The sequence below is a fragment of the Perca flavescens genome, chromosome 11 (assembly GCF_004354835.1).
Source record: "Perca flavescens isolate YP-PL-M2 chromosome 11, PFLA_1.0, whole genome shotgun sequence".
In the NCBI taxonomy this organism is placed as follows: domain Eukaryota; kingdom Metazoa; phylum Chordata; class Actinopteri; order Perciformes; family Percidae; genus Perca; species Perca flavescens.
This window is the reverse complement of record NC_041341.1, coordinates 7,961,094-7,976,827: the sequence shown is the minus strand read 5'-3', so window position 1 is coordinate 7,976,827 and position 15,734 is coordinate 7,961,094. Positions and strand designations below refer to the sequence as shown.

Below are 15,734 nucleotides of genomic sequence, written 5' to 3'. Positions count from 1 at the left end.
CTGCAACTCTCAGTTCTTTTAAATCCAGGCTGAAGACATATCTTTTTAATGTTGCCTTTCTTTAAATAACCTATTTTTAACTGCTCTTTCTTTAAAATTCTTATACATCACTGTAAATTTTATTCTTGTCTTTTAATGATCTTAAATTGTTGTTAATTGTTTTAATGCTTTGAAATTGTTTTTAATTGTTTTTAATTGTTTTCTAACTGTTTTTAATGTTTCATGTTTCATATAAAGCACTTTGAATTGCCTTGTTGCTGAAATGTGCTATACAAATAAAGCTGCCTTGCCTTGCCTTGCCTTTCCCCATGACGCGTCACGTGAATTCGTCAGCAGTATGGACGGAGTCAGCAACGGCCTTCAGCTGCACGGCTTCCAGAAAGGCTGCTCTCGTGAGTTTTTCCTGCATAGAGGAATTTTGGCACCCCGCAAAGAGGTTTCAGCCTGAGCCAAAGTAAAATCACCAGCGCAATAACATCGGAAGGATTAGCCACTGCATCAGTATTGAATTTAGAGAGATTTATAACCGGTTTAAAACTTCTCATAGTCGCGTTAAATAGTGGTCTACTTTTGTTTTGGTACGGTTTTCATGTTGTCTCAGGCACGGATCCATTTCTCTGCCTAGGTACGGTACGTAGTGTTCAAACTAATGAAACAAAGTGGACTTTGGGGTCAAGTGTACTCAGATCCGGGCCCAGGTCCCGGATGTAAACGTCCCCTTACTGCATTATATTCCATTGTACTTTATTATATTTTGAATTGTCACCTGCCTCCTGAGTTTTGTGTTGTCCTTTACATAAATAAAGAGGTTTCCACCATATATTGGTGCGTACAAATGTATCAAAATGCAGGAAAGGAAGTGTTTGGCACTCAAAATTTCCCTGGGGAAAAGCTTGTTATGTGCCCCCCCCAAAGGCCCATTCTGGGCCAGGAAAAACCCTGGTGTATCCTCGCTCATATCATATGGTACCGTTCTCCGCCTCACTACAGCTGAAAAGCTAGAGTAGGAACCATTGAGCGTCTAAACACAGCTCTGCTGGTCTAAAATAAGCCACTGCACACGCAATTGAATGACTTAGGTGTCAAAATGTCAAGTTGGATTTTGTCATCTGTTCAACACACTGTTTCCTCTGGCTCATTTCAAGAGCCCCTGCAGCACTGCCTGGATACCTAGCCCTATTATAAGGTCTTTTGATTGGCAGCAGACACGTTATTCTGTATCATAAACCTCTCGCCCTACTGGTCTTTGATAGGTACTGTCAGCTGTACACATTGAATATGTATCGTTTTACCTTCCAGCCCAGGGACTACGAGCGAGAAGGTAGGAATGCACAATGCATCTCTCCTTGTTCTTATACAGTACAAGGTTAATGTTTAATTGTGCGTTGTCCCCGTTTAAATACAATTGCATTACCTTATGCTCTCTATTTGGAGCAACTGGTACTGAACGGTAATCCAGGGACATTGAGAGTGAGACGCACAGATGCTATTTGCAAAATAAAAAAGGTAAGTAAATTAGGAGATGAAGTTGGCCTCCTTATTAACTTACATAAAAACTGTCCAGACACTAACAACATTACAGCCATTAAAAGGGATAGTTCTGATCTTTTGAAGTATGGTTGTATGAAGCTACTTCTCCATAGTCAGTGTGTTAGCTACAGTAGATGGCGGTCGCCCCCCCCCCCCCCAGTTTGGAGACAGGAGTACCAACACGGGAGCTAAGTGGACGGGGGGGCAGCAGCGAAATGCATTTTAGACACCAAAAAAAATCAATATCAGTTTAAGTGGACGCTATATTTAGAATGTCTTCAGCGATTTGTCTCTGCTCTCCTCAAAGCCACCAGACTGCTTTGACGAACACTAAGTCACTTTTTTTTAAAACAGCACATTATAATTTACGCTCCTCTTTAGTCTATTCTTCTCCTTAGTCACATAAGTCTGTCTGTGTATGTTTTACTGTTGGTTTTATGTATTTATGTGACAGCTTGCTTTAATTGTCAGCTTTTAACCACCTAGCTTGCTGCCTCAGTCTGCTGTATCGTTCGTCTTTATGCATGGATGTGACTGCTGGTCCATGTTTGCTTTAGGGTTAGTTTTTATGCGTCTGTGACTGCCTGTTTGGCTGCTTCAGTTGTTAGTTTGTACATCTAGTTTATAGTGTTTATCCATGCGTGTCATTTCTAAAAACCTAACCAGGGACAAGAACTGCAAATTAGCCCACAGCTAGAAGTCCCACATATGGTTGCACTTTAGATTTAACAATGCCTAAAGGTATTGTCCCTCACAAATTTACTGATGAAATTAAATTAAATTGACAAAAACAGTTATTTTCCCTTGCAGAACACGGGAGTTGCTGGTCTACCATAAAGCAGAGATAACGGCTTCAGGTCCCCGCCGTAAAGGGCTGAAAATATTCTAAATATAGCGTCTATAGGTGTCTAAAATGTGTTTAGCTGCTGCTCCCCCCCCCGCCCCCCGTCCACAGCAGGACCGCCTTCTACTGCAGCTAACACACTGACTCTGGAGAAGTAGCTCATACAACCATACTAAAAAAAAAGAAGAAAAAAAACCAAACTATCCCTTTAAAATCATCTTCAGTACAGATTGACTGAAGTTGCAACGACAAAACGTGCACCCGTGATTTTTAATTCATATTTTAAATTCAAAATATTAAAATGTCTCCCCTTATTGGGTGTACAGGCTACATCATTTTGTAAGGTTTGTGGCATTTAAATAATGTCTTTGTCAAAATAAAAAAAGTTGAGAAACCAAAGCAAACCAGCCCTTCAGGCCTGATACTCTATTTTTTGGGAATCCTGTTAAACATATGCTGCTGTTAGAAATCACTAAGAGGTGGGTGATGAAAGCATCCATATTGATTATTTTAAAAAGACTGCCATTGTAAATAATATATGACTGTTTGGGTAGCTATTGATTACAACCCGCTGTTTTCAGAAAGGCAAGAGAGAGAGGGAGGGAGAGAGTGAGAGAGAGAGAGAGAGAGAGAGAGGGAGAGAGAGAGAGGGAGAGGGTGTGAGAGAGAGAGAGGGAGCGAGAGAAAGAGGGAGGGAGAGAGAGAGAGAGAGAGGGAGAGGGAGAGGGAGGGAAAGAGGGAAGGAGAGAGAGAGAGAGGGAGAGGAAGCGAAAGGGAGAGAGAGAGAGATGGAGAGGGAGAGAGAGAGAGAGAGAGGGAGAGAGAGAGAGGGAGTGAGAGGGAGGGAGAGAGAGAGAGAGGGAGAGGGAGCAAGAGAGAGAGGGAGAGAGAGATGGAGAGGAAGAGAGAGAGAGAGAGAGAGAGGAGGGAGACAAAGAGGGAGGGGAGAGAGAGAGAGAGAGAGAGAGAGAGGTAGAGAGAGAGAGGGAGGGAGACAAAGAGGGAGGGAGAGAGAGAGAGAGAGAGAGAGATGGAGAAAGAGAGAGAGAGAGAGGGAGAGAGAGACAGAGAGAGAGAGAGTTAGTTTAGTGTGTACGTGGGTTTCTAAGCGATAGAAAACAACCCCTGTAGGCCTTCAGATTCCAGCTCTGGGATGCTCTCTGTGTCTAAAGAGTGGAAGTTATCCATCTGTTAAGACCTAATTCAGTACGTTAGCAGAGTTCTCTCACCGTTAATTATCAACTTTATAATCTGACTGTGGGCGCAAGCGTAAGTGCAAAGAGGTGATTGTTAAATACAGAAATAATGAAGTGAGCTCACTTTATCGAGGGCCTTCTTAGTTTTAAACGAGCCGAGGCGCGTGCCTAATTGAGGGTTTCATTCATTCTCCATCCCAATCACAGTCCACTTAACTAATAGAACGGGCCTCACGTAACTCGCCGTGATATATAACAAAGGCAGTGCAATGTGGCATTGGAGTGGAATGTGGATTCCTGCAAGTGAGGATGTGTTGCAGAGTGAGTAAACCAGCAGTAGAAAAGAAAGGAGGGGGAGTAGCCGCAGCCATGACCCTGATGAAGGCCACAAGACGCAACACCTCTGTCTTACAATAAAGTTGTTTTATATCCTACTAAGTGCTGCAAAAAGTTGAGACCTTTAGACTTCTTTCTCCTCTTCATGCACGTTAGAAGTAGGAAGTTGTGGCAGAAACCCCCACTCTGCTTCTACAGTACGTGCAGCCATGTCAGAACTCAGAATGTTCTCATGAACCATACAAACTAAGCCCTGTAATTTGTATGATTTCCACGTTTTGTTTACTGTATGTACTAGGGGTGGCACGGTTCACAAAACCCACGGTTCGGTTGGTATCACGGTTTTGGGGTCACGTTTTTCGGTTCTGTACGGTTCTTGTTATTTTTTTTCTCCAGAAATGTACTTCATGCAGCAGCGGCAGCAGCACTCCACTTGAGGAGCGGTCGGCTCGGCTCGCCGCCTCTCAAAATCTGACGAAAATCTTTTAAACTGACCTTTGTTGATCAAAAAAATAGACAGATTCAGCAACTGTACGGCCTATTTCTCGCTTAAAATGTTTTTAGAAACACGTTTCGGTGAACTATTCTTGGTAAAATTCGAGATCGTATCCAGAACAAGACGACATTAGAGTCTGTTTTGAAATTCGGGAGCAGCAAGACCCACGTGACGCGTTCGTCCAATCAGCTGCCATGTGTTGCGTTCGGCACCGGTAAGTGGTTAGTTTACAGTACATTAACAGTGTACTGATGAACCCTGCGACGCACACGCTCCGAGACTAACGACCCGAACGGTTTGGATGTTCTTTCATGAACCGTACCAGCCCTAGCATGCACCACATTGACTGCCGCTGTACAACAACGTGGCCGGCCGCGTAGGGAGGACGTCAGGTTGGATTTTGGGGCGTTAAAACACAGGACTTTCAAGCCGAGGAGCGGAGCTTGCTTCCCGGGGGAAAACAAAAGGATGGTGAACATGTTAAACATCACCATTGTCACTGTGAACATGTTGCCATGCTGACACCATTTAGCTCGAAGCCTTGCTGTGCCTAAATACTATCTCAGAGAGCCGATAGCATGGCTGACTCTTGGCCTTTTTTATCTGGCTGTAGCTCGCCGATATACAGCTAAGTAATAGCGCCAAGCCGAGCCATTACTAGGCCTATCATTATATCTGTTCCTGCCTGATGAGAGACCAGCAGGGGATTTAGGCACAAAGCGCCACGGGGGAAACACACACCTGGGACAAGACAATGCTTCAACGCTAATCTGTGCTGTCAAACACACACACAGGCACAGATGCACACAGATACACAAACACAGGCACGGGGAAGTGGTGACAGGCTGTCTCCCTGCAGCCCAGAGCCATGAAAAATCTGGAAAGCTAAATAAATAGGTCCAATACTACAATCAGTCCAAGTAACATTTATTTATTTGCTACTAATTAATTTCTAGGATATTGCAATAAATCGGCAAAGGAAGACGTAAAGACATCAGTTTTCTCAGCAGACTGAATTGTATTCTATTCTTAAAACAGTGTAGGTGTAACAGAGTACCTGGGAACAGCCAGTCTGACACCAGGCTTAGAGACGGGTTCACGAAAAATTTGAACTTCTACATGCAATTCGGGCAAAAATAAAATGGGAAAAGTTTGTTATTGTTTTTTTGTCATCAAAAGTATAGCTGAATCTCTTGTACAGCATTTTCTTATCTTGATCAGCAAAGGTTCACACCTTCAACGATACCTTTTGTCAAACTAGGACTCATTTTGTTGTCCCTTTTTCAAAAATGAAACGTGACAGGCAGCTTGTGCAGAGCGCTGGTCCAGGCGTGTCCACGTGACGAGCATTGCCCGGGCTCTAACCTGATTAGGACCGAGCCAAGACCCACTCAATTAATAGGACCAATTGACTCGCGAAGACCCACACAGCTGCCGCCTTTTCTAGGAAGCACAGCAGCAAATTAACATTGATTGTGCTGTGCATGAGGTCTATGGTAAACCTTCAGAGGACTCCTCAGTTTGTAATTGTCACATTTTAACAAATTCTGAATAATGATTCTAATTAGACCTCTGCATGAATGCACTGATTGCAGAACGAAATGAAATAAACATAATTTTTACAGGGTGCTTAGTCAATTGGCAAATTGTGTGTGTGTGTGTGTGTGTTTTCTCATGCAGGTTCTTAGAGGTGTTGACTACAACGTTGTCATAAGAGGGGTCTACAAATAATAACCTTTCTCCAAGTGTATGATTCAGAAACCGTGACGCAGAACTTCAGCGCACTTCACATCCATATTAAGTAGGCTAGGGGTGGGAATCACAGGGTGCAGTACCTCACGATACGATACACGCCCCGCGACACCGATAATATCACGACACAGCAATTCCGCAATAATCAATACATTGCTAGACAATCCTATAATGATACATCACCATATAGGTCTATCTATGAATACAAAATGCACGTGCAAGGGTTAATTTGAAAAAAAACAACAAAGAAATATATAAAAAGACACATCAAAATGAAAATTCTAGTGCTTTAGTGCAAAACCAAAGTAGCAGAGAGCAGGGAAATCTATGTAGAGCGCCTTATTTAATTAATTAAAATATTGATATTTTGCGTCAGCCCACCCCTAATATTTAGGTGTGTGTGTGTGTGTGTGTGTGTGTGTGTGTGTTTACTGTTTGCCCTTGTTAACAGTCATATGCACCTATTACTTTTATTATTTGTCAATCCACACAAGGTTATTGGCAGTTGAAATGCATCTTTCGCAGATCCCCTCTTTATACACACACGATCATGATATGATGGTGCAGTTTGGGTGGGGGGGGTTCAGTGCCTTGCTCAGGGGCAAGTTTGCCGGACATGTTTTCCCTCCGTCTGAGGGTTAGGATTGCTGAAGGTGACCCGAGGCCTGTACTACGAATCAAGATCAACATGCCCTGGATTTATTTCAGTTACCCGCCTTCACCTAACCTAACAACCGCTGTGTCACGACGCTGGTTAACAACTAGTTCAGTCAACCCAGGGTTTCCCAATCCAGCGACACGCGCGTTCACTGTTTGCACAGCATGACCACTCGCAAACATCTACCAGAGCCGCATATTTTACATAAGAAGAGCAAACTATAATTCTACATAAATATGAAGAACACACACACGGTTTTACAGGCAAAATGCAATACAGCCACTGCTTCCTAAAACAGGAAGGAGAGCTGGCAAAAAAATAGCCGACACTGTAAATGCGTAAATCACAACGCTTGTCAATATCACTTTCCCCATCAGTCAGGCACAATATCTGACTATAATTACACTTGTGCTTTCCATAAATTGTCATTGCTTTTGACTTTTATTTCAGTTGCAACCCTGGCAGTGGTAAGCGATCGTGAGAGCAAAAAAAAAAAAATATAAACGCAGAATTCAAACCGGTGTGTGGCATTGGCAACACACGGCTCAAGAAGCCGACAAATAGCCTATATGTAATTCCTTCCGCTGAAAATCTATATCTTTCATAAAGATACCCATCAGGGAATGTTGACTGGGTTGTCGGTCTCTAAATGTTTTACACCGGTTCTGCTCCCGAGCAGGTTAGGTCTTCAGCATAAGTTACCACAGAGATGTTACCCGGTAAAAAGTGATCCACTGTGGTGATACACAAAACCCTGGGTTGAACCTGAAGTTACCTCGTCAACGCCAAATCTTGCTTCGTAGTGCAATCCTCAGGCCTGCTCAATAAAGTCACTGTCCTGTCACTTTTTAAAATCCCTCTTCTAAACTTTTCCTTTTTTTTTTATCTGATGGCCCTCTCTGATTGTAATCTGAGAAATGAGAAACATCCGACAGAATACCCGGCAGCAACAGAGCAATTCCAGAAAATGAAACGTCCTTGTTATAGAGTAAGTTGGAACAAATCCAAACCTTAAACTTCCTACTTGTGACGTGTAGTGTTTGTGATCTACTGCTGCACGTGTATTAAGCAGCTAAGCATTTTAGTGTCAAATGCACAGAAATTGCCTACATGATACACATCCCTGCTGTAGCACTTTGAGACATGAATCTCTTTCTGGGTGTCAAGATTAGATAGTGTGCATTCACTAAGGCACTGATGCGTGGAAGGTTCCAGGTAGGGCTGCACCGATCCCATACACTATCAGTAGGGTATCAGATTAGGGCTGCAACTAACTCATTTCATTACAGATTCCTTTGTCAATTACTTGTCCCCCCCAATAAATCCATGGCTCATTTAGACTACAAAATGTCAGAAAATGGACATCAGTTTTCCACTCTTTCTTGCATTTCCAGTCAAAAACAAAAAGATATTCATATAAAATTATCCAAAATATAGTAAAACAGGGCAAAGCAGCAAATCCTCACATTTGAGAAGCTGGAACCGGCCAGTGTTTGGAATTTGTGCTTGATAAATAACTTCCAACAATGAATTGATAATTGAGTTGGTGTTGATTAACTTTACGGATTAATTGATTATTGACTAATTGTTACAGTCCTAGCGCAGACACTGCCCATATTAAGTGAATCAGGTACTTGCTATGACTTGATCCATCACATTAAATACAGTTTCTCGGTCAATGTCATAAAAATGCCTTGTTTCCACTCGGTCAATGTCATAAAAATGCCTTGTTTCCACTAGTTAAATCCATTCAGTACAAGAGTCCCTGGTCTCTTGTTTCCTTACATATAAATAATACAATATACACATTTTAGATTCAGACATCAGCTTGGTACTCGGAATCAGCAGGAGGCAAAAAGTTTGATCAGTGCATCTCTACTTCTAGTTTTTAAAGCAGCAGTGCTAACAATGATATGTACGAGCTCATGAGCATTTATTGAAAGTCAGGTGATTGAAGACCCTGCTCGAAATTCACCGTGCGGCCTCTTTCTCCACTTTATGATGCTGCTTTTGTTCTGTACCTGAAGCCAACTGGGGTTAGATGTGCACATTTTCCATTATTCTCTACTTAAGGTGTTGCGTTTAAGCCACAGCAAGTTGTTAGAGCTCAGTGGCCAATGGCCATTAGTCAAAGATGCAGCTGTGAGTGCATATGTGTGAGTCCCGCTTGATGGTGGCATGCCAGGTTCCACAGTCAGTCGAAAACACAACCTGGAGCAGCTACACAAAGTAGCTAATAGTCTTCAACGTCAAATGTGTACCTGTTCTGGCAGAGACAACTGGCTTTTTAAAGTAATTTCACTCATACACACACACACAGACACACACACAATTTAATGAGAAACTAATATCACACCATTCAAAAACACATAGCTTGTCACAGCTCAGACCCGTAAGGGATTTATATCTCGACATATTCAAAATTCCCCCTCCTCCCACACAGTCTCCCGTCATGCACACACTTCATCTCGCCCTCCCCACCCCCACAGCCCCTCCTGTCACCCCCTCCGACTCCTCTGACAAGCTGAAAGGCCATGATGAATTCTTGACATCCATGCGAGTTAATTACAATGACTGCTGGAGATGTGTAATTATCAGGAATGGAATGGAATGGAAATGGAAGGCCTGTGTTTTAGCCACTCACAAAAAAAGCTGGGCTTCTAGACACAATGGGAGAGTTAATCCACAAGAAGATGATCATTTCCATTCTACTGTTTGATTTGTGTTTGAGCATATGTAGGTGTGTGGGAAACATGGGCGCGGGAGGGGGGGAATGAAAGTATGTGCACTGTACATGTCTGCAAAGGTTTCTTCCGAATAATGCAAACTACATTCATATTAAGTGTTTAAGACCTGAAGTATTGGTAGACTCAGTCCTATGGCACATAACAAAAATTATCATTCCCTCCAATATCGTGAATCATATCGCAATCGCAATATCAGTCAAAATAATGGGAATTAGATATTTTCCTCATATCGTGCAGCCCTAGTTGTTTGTTTTATAAAAAGTCCAAAAATTGTGAAAAATGTTGATCATTGATCCCAAAAGCCTGAGATGACGTCCTCAAATGTCTTGTTTTGTCCACAACTCAAAGATATTCAGTTTATTGTCACAGAGGAGTTTTCACTCCTCTGTGACAATAAACTGAATATCTTTGAGAAAAACAGAAAATATTCTCATTTAAGAAACTGGAATCAGAGAATTTTTAATTTAAGCAGACAACTAATCGATTCATTTTGGCAGCATGAGTGTAAAGATAAAAGGACAATACAGAACAGAGAAGCTATTTGTTCCTCTCGTCCCCACAGCAGATCCTTAAAGGGATATTTCACCGCTTGAAAGATGAATATGTATTAAATTGGGTCATTTATGTAGTAGAAATGTGAAAGAAATTTCAAAATTGGTGCCTTCTAAACCGAGAAAAGCTAGAAAATGTATTTTTGGCTCATGTGGATGAAAGACAACAACTCCCAGAATGCGCTTGCTTCGCTTCCCTACGAGTTCACTCCCAAGCCACGCCTACCGGTTACAGACATAAACAGTGAGGCAGTCAAATCAACTCAAATGTGTTTTTTCATTTCACCCATATACACGAAACAACGTTTCACTGTGGCTCAAGTGGTGTTACACATTTAAAATATAAAAAAAACGACATTATATAAAAGAAAACGACATACGAAACAGGCTACATTTAGTGCACACACATTATAGGCTCCGTAAAGTTCAGCTAACGCGTTGGTAGCATTAGCACTTGGTGTGATGTAAATATAAACACAGCCGTGAATTTGCGTGTAATGTAGAATGGTCGGCATTTAACAGTCACAAACTCCACCAGCGGTTAGCAGTAGTTGGATAAAAGCAGCCCATTTCTGCACCAGTCCGTGTTAACACAGCCCACCTCCGCGAGTCTTACCCGACAGAGCAGCATCTACTCTGAAGGCTAGCAGGCCTGATAGCTGGATAGCGGAGTCCGGTACACTGTTTGTTCAGCCATGTTTCCACAACAACAAAAACACAGCAGTCTCTGAACTCGCGTTGGGAGTTTCGTTGAAGGTGGATGTAGTCCAGTTTGTTGTCTAATGAGCAGACACTTGCAAGCAGGATGGATGGGACAGGCGGCCGGCTAGTGTTAGCTTTCCTGCCCTCGGCCCGCGTTTCCGCTTTCACACACACCGCTTTCGATGCCCCCTTACCCGGCTAGCGGCATCGAGCGACACCGCAGGCTGAGGTGAGCTGGTCTCCGTAGCAGGCGAAGCTCGCCTAGTGAGTCGAGTATTCCGTCCGTAATAAAGTTTTCCTGCATATTCTCCGATATGTACCAATGTATCCCTGGTGGTACACGTGTGCGGTAGTTTGAATGCACATAATTGTTGTTGTAAAAGTTTGCTGCTGAAAAGAGAGAGCCTGTTTAGCTTAGCTTCAAGATGGCCGACACTCGTCTCGCCTCCGCTAGTGACAGTCCCACCCCCTTTGGGCGGGTCGAAAACATGCGGAACTAGCTGGCTGTAGTCCATAGCCTCTGGACAAAAATGCTTCCGATGACGCTAAATGACGACTTTTGCGTCATCAGAGGCTTTTTTTCCAGACCCACATTACAGAGAACTATCGTCTCAGGGGGACATGAGGGAGGGAAGCACGGTCATTCGAAAATACTACCGGGTTTCTACTGATACAACGCTTAATGCTAATTGGTGAAGTATCCCTTTAAGAGACAGCCCTAACAACTCACTTTGCCTTTCAAAGTCAGAGCATTTTAATGTCATGTCGACAAAAGCAGGAGTCACCATTGCCACTGTGTGTAGTGAGTGTAGTTAGGAGAGCAGAGGCTGCATGGTCGAATGGTCTTTTTCTTTTTCTTTTTTACCATGCTGTCACACATAACTGGTTTTTGGGGAGACACTGGCTCGCCCCCGCTCGCAGACTCACACAAGCCATCGCCCTGAATAATCAACGCAGAAGGAGAGACAAACGGCCCAAACGCGATATAAGCATCTCTCACCCGCCCACCCACCCAGCATGGGCCCAACCACACGGGCTGCTCATCGCATCTGTTCACAAGACACCCTCATCAAAGAAAAGAAAAGAAGAAAAAAAAGGTCTGTATATCCTACCTCTCTTTCTACAGCATCATTTCAACTGCTATTGATAAGAAATGGTGTTATGATAGAGATCAGGATGAAAACAGACACATCTGGGGAGTTGGGTACAACAGATTTTTTCAGACCTTTCTTGTGAGACTGGTCGACTGAAAGAGACACACAGAGTGAAGCCTCTGTATGGACACAATGGCCACAGTGGTGCACAAAGGAACTGAAGACAGTCCCGGTCATAAAACTACAACAGTGAGCCAAATCAGCTGGAAAAATCTCTTAACACCTTCCATTGCATGCACCCATTAGAAAACATGTTGGTAGTCATCACAACACTGCCATCACTGGACTAAACAGAAGACCAGAATACTGTTTATGGTTACTTCTTGCGCAGACAGGTGCACATTGTGCACGCACAGGTGTACGAAAATGTGACCTTCTTACAGAGGATGCCACTTTGTAGATGGTCGACATGTTGAAGAGACTGGTGCTTTGATTTATTAGGCAGAGTGAAACTCTTACAAACTTTTTTTTTTCCTCTCGTGTATCTTTTGAGAAAACAAAAAAAGGGATCATCAGAAAGCTCTCGTTTGGTACTCACGGGTGCCATCGAAGCGGGTCGCGATGGTGTCCAGGAAGGTGTTTTGTGGGGCGAGCAGACCTCTCATCACCGGCATCCTGCTCCGGGTCGACTGGGTCCTCCTGCCTCGGCGCCCCGGGCCAGCGCTTGACTCCTGCGAAGACCCGAAACTCGGCAGGAAGCGAGAGGTGCCCGGTGCGCATCCCAGCCCCTGGAGAAGCGCACCGATCCGAGATACGCGCGGTGACTCCACCTTTGCACCGCGGGGGTTGTGACCATAATCAACTAAGCAGAGAGCGAGCAATGGCCGTGGGATGCACCTGTGCACCTTCCAACGGGGGGAAAACAAATATTAAAACGCCAGTGTGTGTGTGAGTGAGTGAGTGCGTGTGCGTTCGCAAAAAAACAAGTGCGCTGGAGAGAGATGAGGACGGATGGAGAGACTGCAAGTTTTGATGCCGACAGCGCGTGGAGTGAATCTTATCGCTGCAAGCTCCTCCTCAACTCTCTCTCTCCTTTTCTCTCTCTCTCTCTCTCTTTCTCTCCTTCTCTCTCTCCTTCTCTCGTTGCCACAACTGAGAGCAGATGCAGAGTCACATGACGCCCTGCCTGTAGTGCTGTTTCCAAGTGCACGTGGAGACAAAGAGATGTGGCCTTTCCCCTGAGGTGCACCAAAAAAAAAATAAAAGTAGACCCAATTCACGTTGTGTAGGCTACGGATCCAAAGAGTCTTCATCTGCTGTTTGCGCGAAGCAAGACAAGCGTCTATTGAAATCTCGGTTAAAACAGTAACTTTACTGCGTGTTAACATTTAGGATAAACCTTTCATTGTCATTGCAGAGAGACATATACAACGCAATTATGAGTGCCACAACTGAAGGTGCATTAAAGAAAATTAAAAATTAAAAATTAAAAATAACAAGAAAGACAATAAATTGCTAAAAACAAGAATAATTCAAGACAGAAAAACACCAAGGACAGGACAGGAAAAAGGTTGCACATGGTGTATGATTATTGTAATATTACTGCTGACTGTTCTGATGGCCCATGAAAAGAAACCGTTTGTTGTGGTTTTTATGCTCCTGTACGTCCGCCCTATGGGAAGCAGGCTGAGCAGGTGATGCCCCGGGTGGAGGTGGTCATGGGTTACAGTGTGCATTCAATTCCCGAAGTTAAAAAATCAATACGGAATTGACCAGGCCTATATATACGAATTTGTAATTGAAAATTTCTAAGAGGACCATTACACATAGGAAGCCGCTCCTCTCCTCTCCTCTCCCCTCCACTCCCCTCCTCTCCCTCCTCCTCTCCTCTCCTCTCCTCTCCTCTCCCCTCCTCTCCTCTCCTCTCCTCTCCCTCCCTCCTCTCCTCTCCTCTCCTCTCCTCTCCTCTCCCCTCCTCTCCTCTCCCCTCCTCTCCTCTCCTCTCCTCTCCTCTCCTCTCCTCAGGACCACATGGCCTCGTGCAGTTCTCATTGCACAGTGGCATTCCGCCCTCTTCTGGTTACGCATCGCAATTTAAACGCACCGTGTCCCCTTTCCATATGGAGAAGAAATATGTGCCATTATAGCCTGAAAGTTATATATAGCCTGAAACTTATATATATATATATTTTTTTTTTCTTTTTTTTTTAACCACAGTCCTGATTCAAAAACAAAATGTATTTGTTTTTAATGTGATGGCATGACGAGTTTAAACTTGTACTTTAAGATACTATTATTAAAAACTGAATCAGGACTGTGGTTAAAAAAAAAAAGTCTATAGATGTATCAGAACCCTGAGTGTTATTTGTATATATTTATGTCTACACAGCAGATATTGGAGGAACTGGACCTAAACGTTTTATCACTTGACTTGCTTTATAATAAATACAAAACTGTAGTTTAACGTTTTGGGGGCCATTTAGCCTAACTAAATCATGTTTAAAAGTTGTTTTTATTGTTATTTTAGAATTGCACATTCATTTGTTTTGTGATACCAAGCTTGCAACATTTCATAAGTGCGCCTTTCAAAGGATATTATAGGATGAAAAACTAGTCATAGTATAGATTACTTAAATGGGGTCTGATTCTTTCAGCTCAGATTATGACCCGATAATGTCAATGTTCAACTCGGTTTCACGGCAGTTCGTGAAATAGTCACGTAAATAAATCTATTATTATGAGACAGCACCTCATCTTGGTGAGCAATTAAAAAAAACATATGATAGATATTTTGTATAATGTTTACTCTTATTACAGCTGATATGGTTGACTGCATATTAGCTGTAAATATGTTTTGTAAATACTATATGGAATAAAAAATATGAAAAGCACAAGCTGAGTACCCAGGGCCCTCATGTGAGGAGGGCACAAAAAGATGCTAGAATGAATAGCTGTGGATGTGGGGAGGGGTCCATAGAAAATGCCTTTCTACAGGGCCCAGAATTTTGTGCTACGCCCCTGTTACTGATTGGCTACTGCTTGTCTCTATGAGGATAGCACAAACATCTCGCATACACATAGATGACTATAATAAACCACAAAAAGCCACATTCAGGCAAACAAGGCACAGTCACTTTTACCTATTAGGCCTATACAAGCAGGGTTAAAAAATAACTTTTTCGTTCACCAGCCAAATGGCTAGTGAATGTAAACATTTTACTAGCCCCTCAATAGATTTCCATTGAGTTTCTTTTTGGCTGGTGAGTGAAGGAAATCTACCAGCCACTTTTTTACGGGCATATTTGGCTAGAAGATGGTGCTAATTTTGAACCCTGAATACAACCACAAACAGCCGAAAGTCCATTAATTCTTCACAGTGGCAAAATGTTGGGGGGGGTTGAGCATTAACGACTTCATTTCCTGTATTCGGATAAACTTTTATGCACCAATTTACGGTGGAAATTAGCCTGGTTGACACCAGACTCTTCTCAGTTGTAACTGAGTCTGGGAAAGGTTCATTGACAGTTCATTTCCAAAGGGGGGGTCACCAACCTCAACGCCTCAACGGTTGTGATTGGTGTAAAGCCCGCCTCAGCGGTTGTGATTGGTGCCTCGATTTTGGGGACATTTGAAGTGGGTTTGAATGGGCTCTTCGCCAGACTGACTTGCAGAGCAAATCTCAAATTTGCCGGAAGTTCGGCAGGGTTTACCCAGGCTAGGTGGAAATCCCTTTATTTAGCCTATGAGAAGAAGAAAAACACAGATGACAATTCAAAATATATCAAAAATGTAACGGAAAGTATGTTGTGCGTGTCATTGGGCATTGTT

At 43.1% G+C, this 15,734-nt stretch overlaps 1 protein-coding gene across 1 annotated transcript in view; it reads right to left on the bottom strand.

Moving 5' to 3' along the window:
- Positions 1-12,956, bottom strand: part of kcnh3 (potassium voltage-gated channel, subfamily H (eag-related), member 3) — a 173,634-nt gene extending 160,678 nt beyond the window's left edge. The window contains exon 1 of the mRNA XM_028590386.1: positions 12,505-12,956. Within this exon, the coding sequence (XP_028446187.1) occupies positions 12,505-12,580 (76 nt within the window). The 5' untranslated portion in view covers positions 12,581-12,956. The remainder of the gene's footprint in view (positions 1-12,504) is intronic.
- Positions 12,957-15,734: the final 2,778 nt, after the last annotated feature.